A 14746-nucleotide genomic window follows, 5' to 3' on the forward strand; every position below is an offset into this window, starting at 1 on the left:
CCGCAGGTACAAGTTCCAGAGGTGAAAAAACGACAAGTACAAGGGCAAGCCAATGAGAGACAGAAGCAAGTGAAAAGAAAATTGCCCCGCGGAAAAATGGAAGGTAACAAGAAAAAGAAGCCGTTCCACCGTCCAGAAAACAGAGTTCACGAACACCCCCAGAATGAAGAAGGGAGAAGGACGACGTATGTGAAGAGGACCAGGAGAAATGACGGCAACTATAACCCGGCTTTAAAACGGAAGATCTACTCATCCGACAGAACTCTCCGCAGCAAAAGTCGCCGAACTGCGGAAGGGCCATCAGCGGCGGAGGAAAAAGTACAAGAAAAATTTGAACGGCCAACAACGAGGTCCAAGCAGGATCACGACAGAAGTTTCCCGGTTCCGCCAAGACCAGCTGCCATCAAACGGCAAAGACCACAAGCAGAGGAGAAAAGGAAAGTATTCAAGGGTGGCCGTACTGGTGAGAAAAGGAAGCTTCCAGAGGAAAGCACTGAAGGGCGAGCCCGTACAAGAAGGAGGATAAACCAAGCTACTATCTGCAGTACCTTTAAAGACTGGGCCCAGAAAAGGATGTCCGAATATTACAAAGATAAGTAAAATTTTATGTTACTTTGCAAACTTAAGTTAATCTTTCATTCTTACTGCAAGTGGCAGATTTCAAGAAGTTTTACCTCATACGAGGTCTACCTTTATCGCCAAAAGGGCGAGAAATGAGTTGTGACCGATTTTCGTATTATGTTTTTAAATTACTCGTGCGTAAAACTAAAGTTGATGTATAATAGCGTTGTGTAAAGACTTAAATATTGTAAAAAGTTATTGTATAAATTTTATTTAAAACATTCTCGCAAGAAAGAAGTTTTAGTCTGAAAGACTTTTTGAAATGTAGTATTATTTCAATGTAGAAAGAATTGGCACTTGCTTTGAAAAGAATAGAAGTTAACAATGTACTACTAATGTATTTTTCAAATGTGTAAAATTAACGGCATGTTGATATGTTCTTATATACATGTGAACTGTTATTTTAAATGTTAAGAAATACCGTGATATGGTAAAAGTGAAAGTAATGTTAAAAATTTGTTATTCGTGTGACTGTAAAGATTAAATCATGGCGAATATGTGGTAAAGGTTGAATGATGTAGTTAGGCTCTCTGACGCTACACTTTAGAGTTAGCCACTTTTAGAATAGTACCTCAGGGTTTAGAGTTGAAAGTAGGGTGTGTTAAGAGGTCTCGTTATGTTGAATTTTAACACGTTAGTGTTTTGATTGTAGGAGAAGTGTGGCACACGTAGACAGAAACACATTCGTGTTTGGTGTTCTTTTACAACACATGTCAGAGACCACGGGGAGAGATAATTAAAATAGTCATGAATGAAATAAGAATGTTAAGAGCAGTATAATTCTATATGTTACTTGCCATGTCATTGTGTAACATTTCATTAAACTAGTTTTCCTTCCAGATCTCTGGAAGGAACCAGAATTGAATAAAAGCTCCTGGTTAGATGCAGTACAGATGAAAAAAAAAGATTGTTGTATATCCTGGGAACTGCTATTGTAACAAATTTCTTTCTGTTAAATTTCTAGTTTCTAGCTAAGTTGTGTTTGTAAAAGGTTGGCCTCGCGTTAGATTCTAGAGCTAAAAGTTTTCAACAAGGTCGTTTTAGACCTCAGTTTCAAACTAATTAACTCTGGCGGGAAGTATGTAAGGATCTTAAGTTTTACTAACGTTTATTTTATTTTAAATCTTTACTATCACTTCTTATTTTCTACTTCCGGCCAGAATTATAAGCGTGAAGGTTTTTATGCAAAGTTTGTCTGGCGAACGCCAAGTACTTAAGTTGTGGCTTTTTGCCAAGCAAGGGAGAGAGGAAGCAGTACGTCAACGCAGGCCGCTTACCTTAGAAGTTACGCAGTTGCTGTTCGCCTTCCAGGCCAGAGGTTTTAATTCTCTTGATAAATTAAACGTATTGTAGTGTTCACAGTCTCTGTGCTACATACGCTTCCTGTTATTATAAGGCCAATCTTCCACGTGTATTATTCTAAAGTTAAATTAGAGTTTAGTTTTATTTTTATACTTTTTTACGTCAGACCCCGAGTGGAGGGTCAGTGTATTCCGAAGTACGGAAGTTATTGTATATAGAGAAAAATAAAGGGTTTTGTATACCCTTCGTCTGTATCCTGTCTACTTACCACAATTAGTGAACATAGATTTAGTAAGCTCTCTGTTCCGAGTCAGGTCCTTGTATGTTCCCGAAAAAGGTTAGAAGGAACATTGAACCTGATAAGTTCACCTCAAGATTGGCATTATTGCCCAGGTGTCGACAAGCCTGCAGATCTCGTATCTCGGGGACCGAAGATTTCCAAGTTAATAAATGAGACCATTTGGACGCAAGGTCCCCAATGGCTTCAACTCCCTCACGAACTTTGGCCAAGATTAGATATTAAAGAAACAATAGATGAAAACAAGCTGGAATACCGAAAGGGATCCGGTGATATACATCAACTTGAATGTACAATCGAAAAAAGTACAGATGATCTTTTCGACATATCAAAATATAGCAAATTAGAAAAGGTGTTGAGAGTCATTGCTTGAACAACACGTTTCATTAGAAATTTAAGAAAAACTAGCGACATTCAAGGAACTCTCACAGCTGAAGAGTTACAAGAAGTAGAAAATTTCTGGATAAGATCAGAGCAAAAGAAGTTTTTTTGCCGAAGAATATAAACCCCTCAAAGAAGGTAATTCAGTTGGAAAAAATTCTCCTTTGTACAATTTTCTTCCTTACATTGATGAAAAGGAAATCATGAGGTTGAGAGGAAGACTGGAATTTTCTGACTTCTCACTATATAATAAACATCCAATAATCTTACCTAAAAATTCTCGACTAACGATTCTGATTGTATGCAAAGAACATGAGAAGATAATACATGGAGGAATTGCTGCGACTTTAGCTAAAGTCAGATCACGCTTCTGGATTCCTAAAGGACGACAGTTAGTCAAAAAAGCATTAAAAGGTTGTATAATTTGCCAAAAATATTTAGCTAAACCAGCAGACCAGATGACTGCACCCTTACCAAAGGATTGTATAAACTCCATTGCCATTCTATATTGCCCATACCTGATTGTAAAAACCCCATTGCCATTCTATATTGCCCATATCCGATTGTAAAAAACCCATTGCCATTCTAATTGGTACAGATTATTATTACAACACAGTAATTGGACACGTTAAATACTTAAGCAAAAATCTTGTTGCAGTGGAAACTATTTTCGGCTGGTGCCTACATGGACGAAAAGGTGATGATGATGTCCCTTTAGCTTTTGATGTAGTTGTAGGGGAAGATTTGATTTCCAAACAAATAACAAAATTTTGGGACTTGGAAAACTCAGGACTTATTGATAAGAGGGAAAACTTTGATTCAACTGAAAATGAAGTCGTCGAATATTTCGAATCAAATATAACATATGAAAATTCTCGCTATAAAGTTAGATTGCCTTGGAAACATGACACATCAAATCTAAATAATAATAGGGAAATGGCAGAACAAACATTTCATCGACTTAGAAAACGATTTAAAAAAGATCCTAATCTATTTTCCGAATACAGGAACGTATTAAGAGATCAGTTAAATCAAAATATTATCGAACCAGTTTCAGAAATTTCAAATGAAGAGGATGTCGTGTTTTACTTGCCACATAGGGAAGTTATACGCGAGGATCGAGCTACAAGTAAATTACGTATTGTTTATGATGCATCATCGCATGCCCCAGGATCCATTTCTTTAAATGACCGTCTACATGTTGGGCCAAATTTATACCCTGAAATATTCGAAATAATGTTAAGTTTTCGGTATAATCTAATAGCCTTCACCGCAGATATAAAACAAACCTTTTTACAGATTCTCATACATGAAAAAGATCGAGACGCAACCAGGTTTCTGTTTTCCGATTTCCCTAATGATGAAACCATTTCTCCTGACATATATAGGTTCACTAGAGTTTTATTCGGAATAAATAGTAGTCCATTTCTATTAGCCGCTACCATTAAACATCATCTGAAAAAATATAATAAACTTTATCCTACAACGGTTAACTTTTTGAATGAGAACGTATATGCAGATGATGTGATTGGAAGCCAACCAAAGATCAGTGAAGCATTAACTACGAGTCTAGAATCGGTCCAAATATCTAAGGAAGCAAGCATGCAGCTTCACAAATGGCATAGTAACTCGAGACAATTACATGAATTGTGGCTAAAAAAGGGTATCGTTCCAGATGAAAATCCTGAAGATTTTAATAAAGAAAATTTCCCATTTAAAGTCTTAGGTATGGCATGGGATAATTCAAAGGACTTAAGGCTTGTTTCCACTACTGCGTACGAACCAACGACTTCTTATAACAGATAGACGGCTCACCCACAGAGAATTCATCTGCTAGGATGTCTCCAACATATACCACGTGACTAATGCTCTTGGCGCTCTTGGGGATTGATAGCTTAGACTGTTCATCGCCAGTTTGGCCCGCTTTTGATATGGCAAGTAGTGCTTTTTATTTCCGCCTCCTAGCAGTCAGCAGACAACGACCTCGAATTAGGTTGTTCGATTTTTTACAATTATATTTAGATACAATTTAACCCCTTTTTCCCTGAATATTTTATCTATATTTTTAATAATCGCTTTAAATTATTTGCACCATTGTTTAAGATGTTTAGGTTAAATAATTTTAGGAAGAAAATCTAAAATAAATAATAAAAAATGAGATGGAAACTTTAATTTGTATAACGTTAAAAAATTAATTGCACTACTGTTATAATATTTGAGAAGGTAAAAAAATCTCGTTTAATTTTAATGCATTGCATCCTAAAGAGACAAAGAAAATCACATTGTATTACATGTATATACTTACAGACTGTTGACTTTCAGCTGGAACTATAAACTATTACTGTCCAAACTTAATATAGTTTATGATACAAAAAGATAAATTATACTGAATTAATTAATTAAAATTATGTTTACTTAAATATATGAAAGTAAAATATTAAAGAAAAATATTTTACTTTCATATATTTAAGTAAACATAATTTTAATTAATTTAAAGTCAGAAATAGTTTTTGGAAGAATTTCATTTACTTTTGACCTCTCAGTGTTAGCAATAGTACTTGCATTATGGAAATGTAGGATAGTAAAGAATTTTTTATTTTTAAAAAGATCTTTATTAAGTAATTGATTATGCCCATTTTATTCAGTTACTTGCATATTAAAGTGCTTATAAATTCAGCAATGTCCAGAAAATAATTTCATGCAAACTTGGAAGCTACTGCCTTAACTGTACATTAAATTTAGTAAGATTTCATATTTTGCAGATCAGCTGTAAAATGTACATTTTCAAAATAAAATTTTCTTTCTGAATTATAAATTCAAACATGACAATACATATTCTATTTTATTCCTGTATCCCAATTAAATAAACACATTATGAAAATGTGCATTTAAATATAGTATTTACTATAAAGTAAGTGGCTTAATTACAAATAAACACTCAAAAATTAAGTAAAACAAAAATATACTACTTATCATGAACACTAATCTTTTAAACGTGAGCAGAACGCACGTTTTGAATAAAAAGTTTTCGCTCTTCACCAGCTGCAAAGGATCCAACTTGCATCTGATGAAGAAATAAAGCTTTTCGATTGAAAAGCATGTCCTGCTAATATTTTAAAAGTTTGGTGTTCATACAAAGTAGTATATTTTTATTTTAAGTGGATTAATGCTTTATTTTATTTATTAAAATTATTTATTCTAAAGTATATCAAGAACAAGTACTAAAAATCACCTACTCAAAATGGTAGTCAAGTATATTCCAAATTTCTTATTTTTGATATGTGAATAAGTAATGAGCTTTTTAAAACAAAAACACACAATTTGGCCAAAATATAGAAACTAGTTATTGTTATATACTACATGAATAACTTTATGAAATACAATAATGCAATATAATATGAAATACAATAATAATAACCTCTTTTTTCATGAATATTTTATCTATATTTTTAATAATCGCTTTAAATTATTTGCACCGTTGTTTGTTGCACCCTATATATGGCTCTGATATGAAAAATTTGACTTATCAAACTTTTTTTATTTATTATTATTATTTTTGGAGATGGTATGTATTTTTAAAAAATTAGCTTGTCGAACCATTGAAATCTTTATAGATATATAAAGAATGTGATATTTACTTTTAAAAAATGAATACATAAAACAATGTAAATAAAATACAAACTACAAATTAAAAATACATGCTTTTATTTTTAAAAATACAGGACTTGAATAAAACTTAAAATATTGTCCCTTAAAAAGTGTAATTTTTGTGTTAACACTACGTACGTTTTTGTTCTGAAGTTTTTCTGTTTCAACTTTACCTGCATAGTACAGTCGTATTTTCAGGTATTCAAACAGAATGGCTTTTATCAAAGAACTTCCATGGTTATCTAAAGGCTCATGATTTAAAATATGTTCATGCATGCCTAAAAATATATTTGGAGAGTTTTCTATTATACATTTAACACTATCTGAAATTAATGAAGCCATAATGTTTTTTTGTTTAAGTTTTCCAGAAGCTTGGGTGGTTCGAAAAGATTTCTCAGCTGCTCTACGTATCTTCACAACACTACCAGATGGAACTATTAATCCTCCCCTATTTTTTCTACCTAATAATTTACTTTGTGTATAATCAACTGTTAAACCAACATTAGACAGAGAATATATACAAGTATCACATTTTAATGCATTTTTCAATTTTTTAACAACACTACCAGCAATGTATGCAACAACATCACTAACAAAGTCTGAGAATTGTTTACAGCTTGTTAATGCAAAAGAATGATCTTCAGTAACACAATTCTCAGAAGAATTAAAATCACCTTTAAAGGTATCTGTGGAGTTGAAATTGATTGACTTCAAGTACATATTAGTGGAACTGCTCACATTTAAAATATTTGTATCGTCTAAAACGATGCAATTTGCACTACCTGATGTCATTATGTGATGGTGCATCAGTAAGCGAACATATGCTGCTTTAAATTGTTTTGCAGTAGGGTTGTTGTTGTGACTACCTTTTGTGCGTATGGCACTGAAAAATAACTCAAGGTGGTCCTGTGATAATTTGTATGTCAGGAAAAAGTTTAATGGGTGAGGTGAAATTTCACACAGCTCAATATATAACGATTTAATACTATTGATGCAAACAAAAAATCCTAAAAATCCTGTTTTCCTGTTGCTATGCAACATGTATTCTCCAATTTTACTTGTTCTTAAGTTTTTTATGTATTCTTGTGCTGTATTTAAGAAATTTAATATAGTATCTTTATTTTGGGGCTTAATTGGAGATTTAAAATCTTTACTTAATAGGTTTTTGCTGTTTAAGATGTCAAAAAGGCTATTGAATATTTTTAAAAATTTTATGGTTGGAGCACAGCCAATGAATGTGGGGTGTTTTAAATCGTTTTCTAAATATAAAAGAGCATCAGCAACACTATTACTGAGAACCTGGGCTGCAAGTTTAACCTTCATTTTTTCACGATACCATTCTATGTGCCGTGCCCGTAACTTTGTTGCAGCATGAAGGCTTTGCTCCTTTTGAAATTTTTCTAAATTGATTATATGCTCCCACAAAATGAAGCCACTGTCACCATCAACAATGGATCCTTTTGATGCCAAGCAATTTCTAACGAGCTTCAACATATGGCAAGGATCCATTATGACATACACATTGTCTCCGGTGGCAGGGTGTGGAAAATAATTGATTAAATTATTGCTTTGTAAATTTGCACCTAATGCATTTGCAGTTGCAATATTGCTACTGCAACCATCAAATGTCAAACTTATAATTCTAATGCCAGTCTCTTGAAGATAATGAAGGGCCTCATTAATAAGATTGGCTCTTTCTAGAGCATTTAACCCATTTATCAAAAAATACGAAACTGGAACCTTCCAGCTTCCATTAATGGCATTCACCATGAAAACTAAAGCCTCTTTTGCATGAGGCAGCTCATCATCATCTATGTCAGTACCTAAGTCAACATATCCAGTAAAACGAGTTCTATCCCATTCAATATGTTGTCGTATTGCCATTTCATCGACAATAAGAGCTCCATAAATGGTTTTGTTTAAAGCTTCTTCTGCTTTAAGTTTCAATGATTGTAGGGCTTCCTTCGTAAATCCAGGAGAACCACTAACTTTACCATACCACCTTCTTAAAGTAGAAGGATGGGGAAGACTGTCGTTGAACATTTGTCTGACATAATTATATGCTTTTGCCGAATAAAAATTTAAAGTCATGGCAAATGTTCGGAGGTCTTCTGAATATTCAGCTCTTGAATTACTACATTCAAGTCTTTTTATGAAGTCCCCTGCAGCTCCAGACAACTAGAGGAAGAAAGCAAAAAAATTAAGATTTTAATATAATATTAAACATAAAAATTTTAAATATAATATAATAAAACATAGATGAGTTTTAGCAATAACTTATAACATTTTTATGTAATGGTCACCTCAAAAATAATTTAAAAAACCTACAGGTGCAATATTTTCATGACACTAATGGAAATACAACCTGTGACATTGCATCCTGCATGTCATTTCCTTAATCAAAGAATTACTTGATTAGACATACATTTCTGATTATTACATTTTGAAAATTCTCAGCAAGTATTCATTATATCTTAGGGTGCATGATAAGGGGCCATCCAAAAATGATGTCACGCTCTGATGGGGGAGGGGGTTTGTGCAATTGTCACAAGGGAGAAGAAGAGTAATAAAAAGTGTGACATCACACACATTTTGGTTAAAAAACAGCATTTAAAATCAGCTGATTAAATTTTGAAATTACAAAAATTGAGGGTATTTCTTTCTATTGGGGCTAAAACAACTTTCCTGGGATTAATAAAAATTCTACTGATTCTTACTAAATGATTTAGATCAGCATTTCCCAGCTTTAAATCAGAAGTGAAAGTATATGTTTATGTAATAGCCTGACATTTGGCAAGGGAAGGAGGATAAAAAATTTTATGAAAATGTGCAACATCATTTATGAATTACCCCTAAATTAAGTTATAGTTAAAAACCAAAACTATAGTTAAAAGCACAATTTCTCTGGGAAATGATGGATAAAATAATTGTAAGAGAGATACAAAACTGGATATTGTAAAAATTTGTTAAGCTTATCCCTAAAATTGTTGACGCTGAATCAGATATTAAATTCTGAGTTTTTAACTCAGTCAGCAGCTCGTCTAAAGAGGCCACACGCTTCTTCAGTCTTTTGTTCTGTTTATCTAACAATTTAATTTTTCTTTTCATGCTGATATTTTGCTGCTGAGCTATTTCAAGAACTTTTTTTGCTTTACTTGGAGATGTAACATCCTCATCATTAAAATCTCCCAAATAATGCAGCCGTTTCCTTCTTTCAGGAGTTACAGATGTACTTGCTGAACCTACAACAGATTTCAAGACGAAATATTAAATATAAGTGTTATATTAATAATAATTATTATTATTTATAAATCATACTCATATGGAGCTTAATAACGCATTTCAGTAATTTTATGGCTAATAATTTGATTTGGTGTGGAGGAAAAGGATTATTTTATTTGTGTAATGTCTTTCTGAGAGGAAACAGAATTAAAAGTTATGAAACATGAATATTTATAGCAAGCAAGGAGATTTTGAGGGTAATTTGCCATCTTAAATTAGTAAAAAATAAATAATGGGTTTTTCTTCACAAGCTTTCAATACCTTGAAAAATATTAGAGTTCAGGCAAGATGTTGTAGATATAAACTAAATTAGTTTTAAAAGTTCCCATAATCTCAGATTACTTTATCGTGTAATAGTTCAAGTGTTTTAGTTGCTTTAATTAGCAATTGCATAAAATTTTCAAGCTAAGTTCATTAAATTTAATTTACAAATGAAACTGAAACATAAACATAAATAAAAAAAAGTAGGCTAAAAGTAAATTACAAGCATTCTGGAAATTCTAAACTGAATATAAGTCTAGAATGCAACAAAATTCACCTACTTACAAAACTATTTTTCTCTCTAAAAATGCTATTTAACATATTGAAACCAATACAATTAATAGAATTCAAAGAAAAAAATTACTACATCACAGCATGTTATGTTAGACTTAATCAAAGTACAATTTCTTCCTCGACTCTCTCTCACATACATAAATAAGTATGTTAAGTACATGATACTGAAATTGAAAATAGAGCATCACTTACTTTCTGAATAGTGCATAGACTCTTCTGGATTGGGCTGAAGTGGCTTTTTTGACGACTTTGACGCTTGTAAACATTTTTTTGTAAGTGAGAAGGGAAATTAAATAACGTTGGAATTGCTGTGGCCTTTAACCAGGTGCCTCCAAACTTTGTTCTATCGAAGCAGTCTGATGTAAAATGTTTCGAACATAACTTTGAATAGTTGGTTACTCTAAAGTTTTCCCGCCGCAGTTGTACTTCCCATTGTTTTTGCCTTTCTGGATCTTTAGGGAAACTATAAATGAAAAAAAAAAAAAAAAAAAAAAAAAAAAACTTAATTGTACTAAAGTAGCAAATGAAGTATTAAATTACACACATATATGTATTCCAGGTCATACAGGTATACTGCAGAAGAATGGTAATTTTTCAGAATCATTTAAGAATTCTTTAAGTACATGCTGAAAAATATCATGAAATTTTAAAAGTGTAGTAATTTTTCATTGGAAAGAAATGTAAATATACCTACAATTAGAGTCAAAACAATAATATAATTGTCTGTATATGGGGATGGCATTTTTCCCTTTAGCCTTTTATTACATGAGAATTCTTATTTCATGATTCTGTATTGGAATGGAAATCAAAGGGTCCTTTTGGACCACCTTAAAGTTCTCTTAAAATTATTTTACAATAGTACGTACATTCAAAAACACAATTTGTAATACATCAAATTACAGGTCAAAAGGTGCCTTCTAGAGAAAAGAGGGTCAAGTGAAATTTAAAAGAAAAGGAGTCACTTTCAAATTAGATTGTTAATGATGGGAAAAATTTGTGCTCAAGGCAATGTTGAAAAAAGTTAGTTTGATTTTGTCATCAACAATTCTTTCTTAATAAAAATCTATTAACAAAATTATATTTCACTGCATGCAGGTTCAACTTCTAAAATGAGCACCACCTCTCTTTTCTTGAGATTATATTACTGAAACATAATAATGCACTCTCTTTTCTTGAGATTATATTACTGGAACAAAATAATGCAATCTTAATTACTGATTTCCACACTCATGTGTATGTCATGGGGGGATGAATACATCTTATTAACTATAACAAATATTTTATATTGAATATGTATCAAACGGTAACAAACTTCAACTCAGTATTTATTATTAGGATCAAAACGATATTACAGTTAAAAATTCTCTCACTCTCCTTTTTTTTTTAAATACTATTTAAAATATGGTTAAGTTTTTTACATCACATTTTTTCAATTACATTAAATTTCTAACAGCATCGTAGATGAGACAGAATTATAATCCAGATTATTTTTATTTTAATTGATTTTATAGAAAATAATGATACAGCATTGAGCTCTATAAAAGTAATCTGATTTTTAAAATAATGCTGTTTAACTGTTTATGTTCAATGTTGCATGAATCAAGATCTTCAGCTTTTTTTTTTTTTTTTTAACAAAGTAAACATATCGCACAATCTTTTCTCAATAATTTAATGCTAATAACAGCATTTTTCTTTTTTTATCGCAAGCAGTAATTGTTTATGAAATCAAAACGCGTACGACTTGGCGAAAAAAAGTTAACGCCAATTGGCGCAGCTTTCTATTTCAACGGAATACACGGAAAAAACATATAAAATTCAATTATTTGTAAAGGATGAATCCAGTAAATAGTGTCACAGTATTTAATACATTTTGATGCTAATAATACATGCTGAAAATGTCATATACAGCGGCAATTTTCTTGTACAATATGGCTGAAAATTTCCACCCAATTCAACAGAGATAGTAAAACGACAGAAATACTGAAAATAAAATAATAAATCATGCAGTTTTAACTTACCTATGAAAGGTTACAGGTCCTCCTTTTACGAAACTTTCTTTACATCCATAGGCGCTGCAGCGAATAACCATTTTTACTTAAATTTTATGTGACCAAGCAGAGCAGCAGTCTTTCGTCCCATAGAAAGCAATGTAAAGTATTTCCGGACTTTCGGAATTCGCGCAGCAGTCACGTGACACTAATGTTGGAACCGGTTGAAGGTTGCAATAAGCTCTCTACCAGTATATTATCTCGTTGGTACGAACGCGTTGCGTCAATTGAAGACACGCCTACGGCATCCGTACAAGGGTTTCCACTGCTGCGTATCCGTAAAATATTTTCATTTTCCGCCGCTAGGTGTCACTGTAATATTTTGGCGCCAAACAAGCAGTTCGCAAGTTACGACGCTGGTTTTGGATTTGATATGGATCCTGACGTAAAACGCAGAAAAGTTTTGTTTACTAAATTCCATGTTATTGGAAATTTTTATTTCTGCTTATGGACTGCGAAAGTAAAGTACGCTAGCAATTTTTATATAAGTAAGGTTATAATGCATATTATGAACATCACTAATTCCATAGAAGCTTAAGTAAATTAAAAAAAAAAACTTTTTGTGTTTCTAGAAGCCTTAAATATTATGAAATAATATATATATTATTAAAACTAAAATGTAGTGTTAGTGAAAAAGTAAACAAATAAATAAATAAAATAAAAAAGTTAAAGGGATTAAAAAATAGTTGGTACTTTAAAAGTACAGAGCAACTGTAAAGAAAGGTTCACAATATTTACGCAAAATTTCCTATGCTTGTATACCGCTGACTTCATGGTCATAGCTGGATAAGTTATTAGAAATATCGTTTGTTTCGAAATGCACTATGGGCAGTTATATTTTATGCATAATCCATAAATATTATTTTTAATTCATATCGCTTTGTACAGAAGTTATAAAAATAAGATTTTTCTCTTTATATATACACACATTAGGTATAGGAAATGGAAATATTTAATTAATTAATTCCTGCACTTCTGCTGGAGAGGACTGAATTTAAAAGCAATTATTATAGTAATTTTTTGTTAAAAAATGTTTAGGGCATTAATACTGTCTCATGTTAATTGGAATGAAAGTTTAGAGTCGTAAACATTCCAAAGTCGGAGCACATGTATATACATTCACATAAAAGTGAAACGAATATATATATATATCTGCAGGGTTTCAAAATAAATTAAATTTAAATAATTCTCTTGCGCCATTGCTGCAAGGAATGAAATTTGAATTTAACAAACATTTTCTATTCGTAAAAAGCAAATTAAAAGTTAAGTAAATTTAAATGAAATTTAATGCAAACAAATAAAGGATTAATTATTGCTGCGAACTAATATACAATATCATTTAAATTCTGAGAGCATATGTAAATCAAGTGCAAGTATCAAAATCCATGAATAAATATATAATTCCAAAAATTTATTTATCCTATTATTCACTTATGCATTTTTATAAACTTTTTAGGATTAAATCTATCCTATTATTCATTTATGCATTTTTATAAATTTTTTAGGATTAATAATCTATCCCATTATTCACTTATGCATTTTTATAAATTTTTGGAATTATATATTTATTCATGGATTTTGATACTTGCACTTGATTTACATATGCTCTCAGAATTTAAATGATATTGTAGATTAGTTCGCAGCAATAATTAATCACTTATTTCATCTATATTTAATTAACTTTAAATTTGCTTTTTACGAATAGAGAATGTTTGTTAAATTCAAATATATATATACAGGGTATGCTTTAAATTAGTATTATATAATTTTTTAACTTTTTTGCTGGGGGGAAATTTAAATAAACAAGATCATAAATAAAACAATATATTTAACGTATATAATAATAGAAATAAATTATAAAACACGAATATAGATCAAATTGAAACAAAAAGCTAAGAAAGTTGCAGACAGGGTGTAAAATGCGCATGGGATTCGAACTCACGACCCCAAAAGGTAAGCATTTATACCATCAGTTTTACCACTAAGCTAGCATCATATGGAGTGGATGCATATTTTGGCTTATATACATTATCAAGTAAATCCATTCTTGAAACTAAATTTTTTGGTTCTATTTCAGTGTACTATCGTCTGAGAAATTCACCAGAGTTTGTTCTTCAGCTTCTAGTACATTTTTTACAAAAAACATTATCTTTTAAAGTGGCGTTCCGATTGAAGTTAAACGGGCTATTAAAAATATATTTCATGTGCTTACAAATATATGTTAGCCAAAAAGATATATTTATAAAGGGAAATACAAATTTAACATACTCTTCAATGAACTGGAGTATTTAAAAGACTATCAAATTTAATTTATAATTAACGTTTTTAGTTTTTACCTGTTTTAAAAGAAAAAAATAACAAATCTTTTAATCATATCTAATTTGCTATAGCAGTTTGATATAGTCAGACATTCATTTTCATTAAAGGTAAATGAATATGCAGAACTAGGAAATAATTGTCAGGACAAATTTTGCTATTTCATCGACTTGGAATTATAATTTTTACCGCTGATTTTCTTGAACTGAATTTCTTGAACGCCTGATTTTATCTGCGAACAAGTACTTTAGTTACAGTTATCTTATATTTTAAAATCTTTTTTTAACTAAATTCA

General features: G+C 31.3%; 1 protein-coding gene across 1 annotated transcript; it reads right to left on the bottom strand.

Moving 5' to 3' along the window:
- Positions 1–8528: 8528 nt before the first annotated feature.
- Positions 8529–12315, bottom strand: LOC146995872 (THAP domain-containing protein 1-like). The gene is made up of 3 exons (XM_085821990.1): positions 12106–12315; positions 10280–10550; positions 8529–9492 (listed from the first exon to the last, which is right to left on the bottom strand). The coding sequence occupies exons 1-3, from the start codon at positions 12174–12176 to the stop codon at positions 9472–9474; spliced, it is 363 nt and encodes a 120-aa protein (XP_085678116.1). The 5' UTR covers positions 12177–12315; the 3' UTR covers positions 8529–9471.
- Between the last annotated feature and the right edge of the window lie 2431 nt (positions 12316–14746).

The sequence above is a fragment of the Stegodyphus dumicola genome, chromosome 8 (assembly GCF_044657685.1).
Source record: "Stegodyphus dumicola isolate Sdum_Otavi_A_Nest chromosome 8, ASM4465768v1".
NCBI lineage: Eukaryota > Metazoa > Arthropoda > Arachnida > Araneae > Eresidae > Stegodyphus > Stegodyphus dumicola.

What these genes read in the sequence shown, in the direction of transcription:
- LOC146995872 (XM_085821990.1), bottom strand. Translation starts at nt 12,176, where the DNA reads ATGGTTATTCGCTGCAGCGCCTATGGATGTAAAGAAAGTTTCGTAAAA. An exon ending in GGACCTGTAACCTTTCATAG is followed by an intron (nt 10,551 to 12,105) that starts GTAAGTTAAAAC and finishes TTTCATTTATAG; the next exon opens with TTTCCCTAAAGATCCAGAAA. An exon ending in GTCTATGCACTATTCAGAAA is followed by an intron (nt 9,493 to 10,279) that starts GTAAGTGATGCT and finishes AATCTGTTGTAG; the next exon opens with GTTCAGCAAGTACATCTGTA.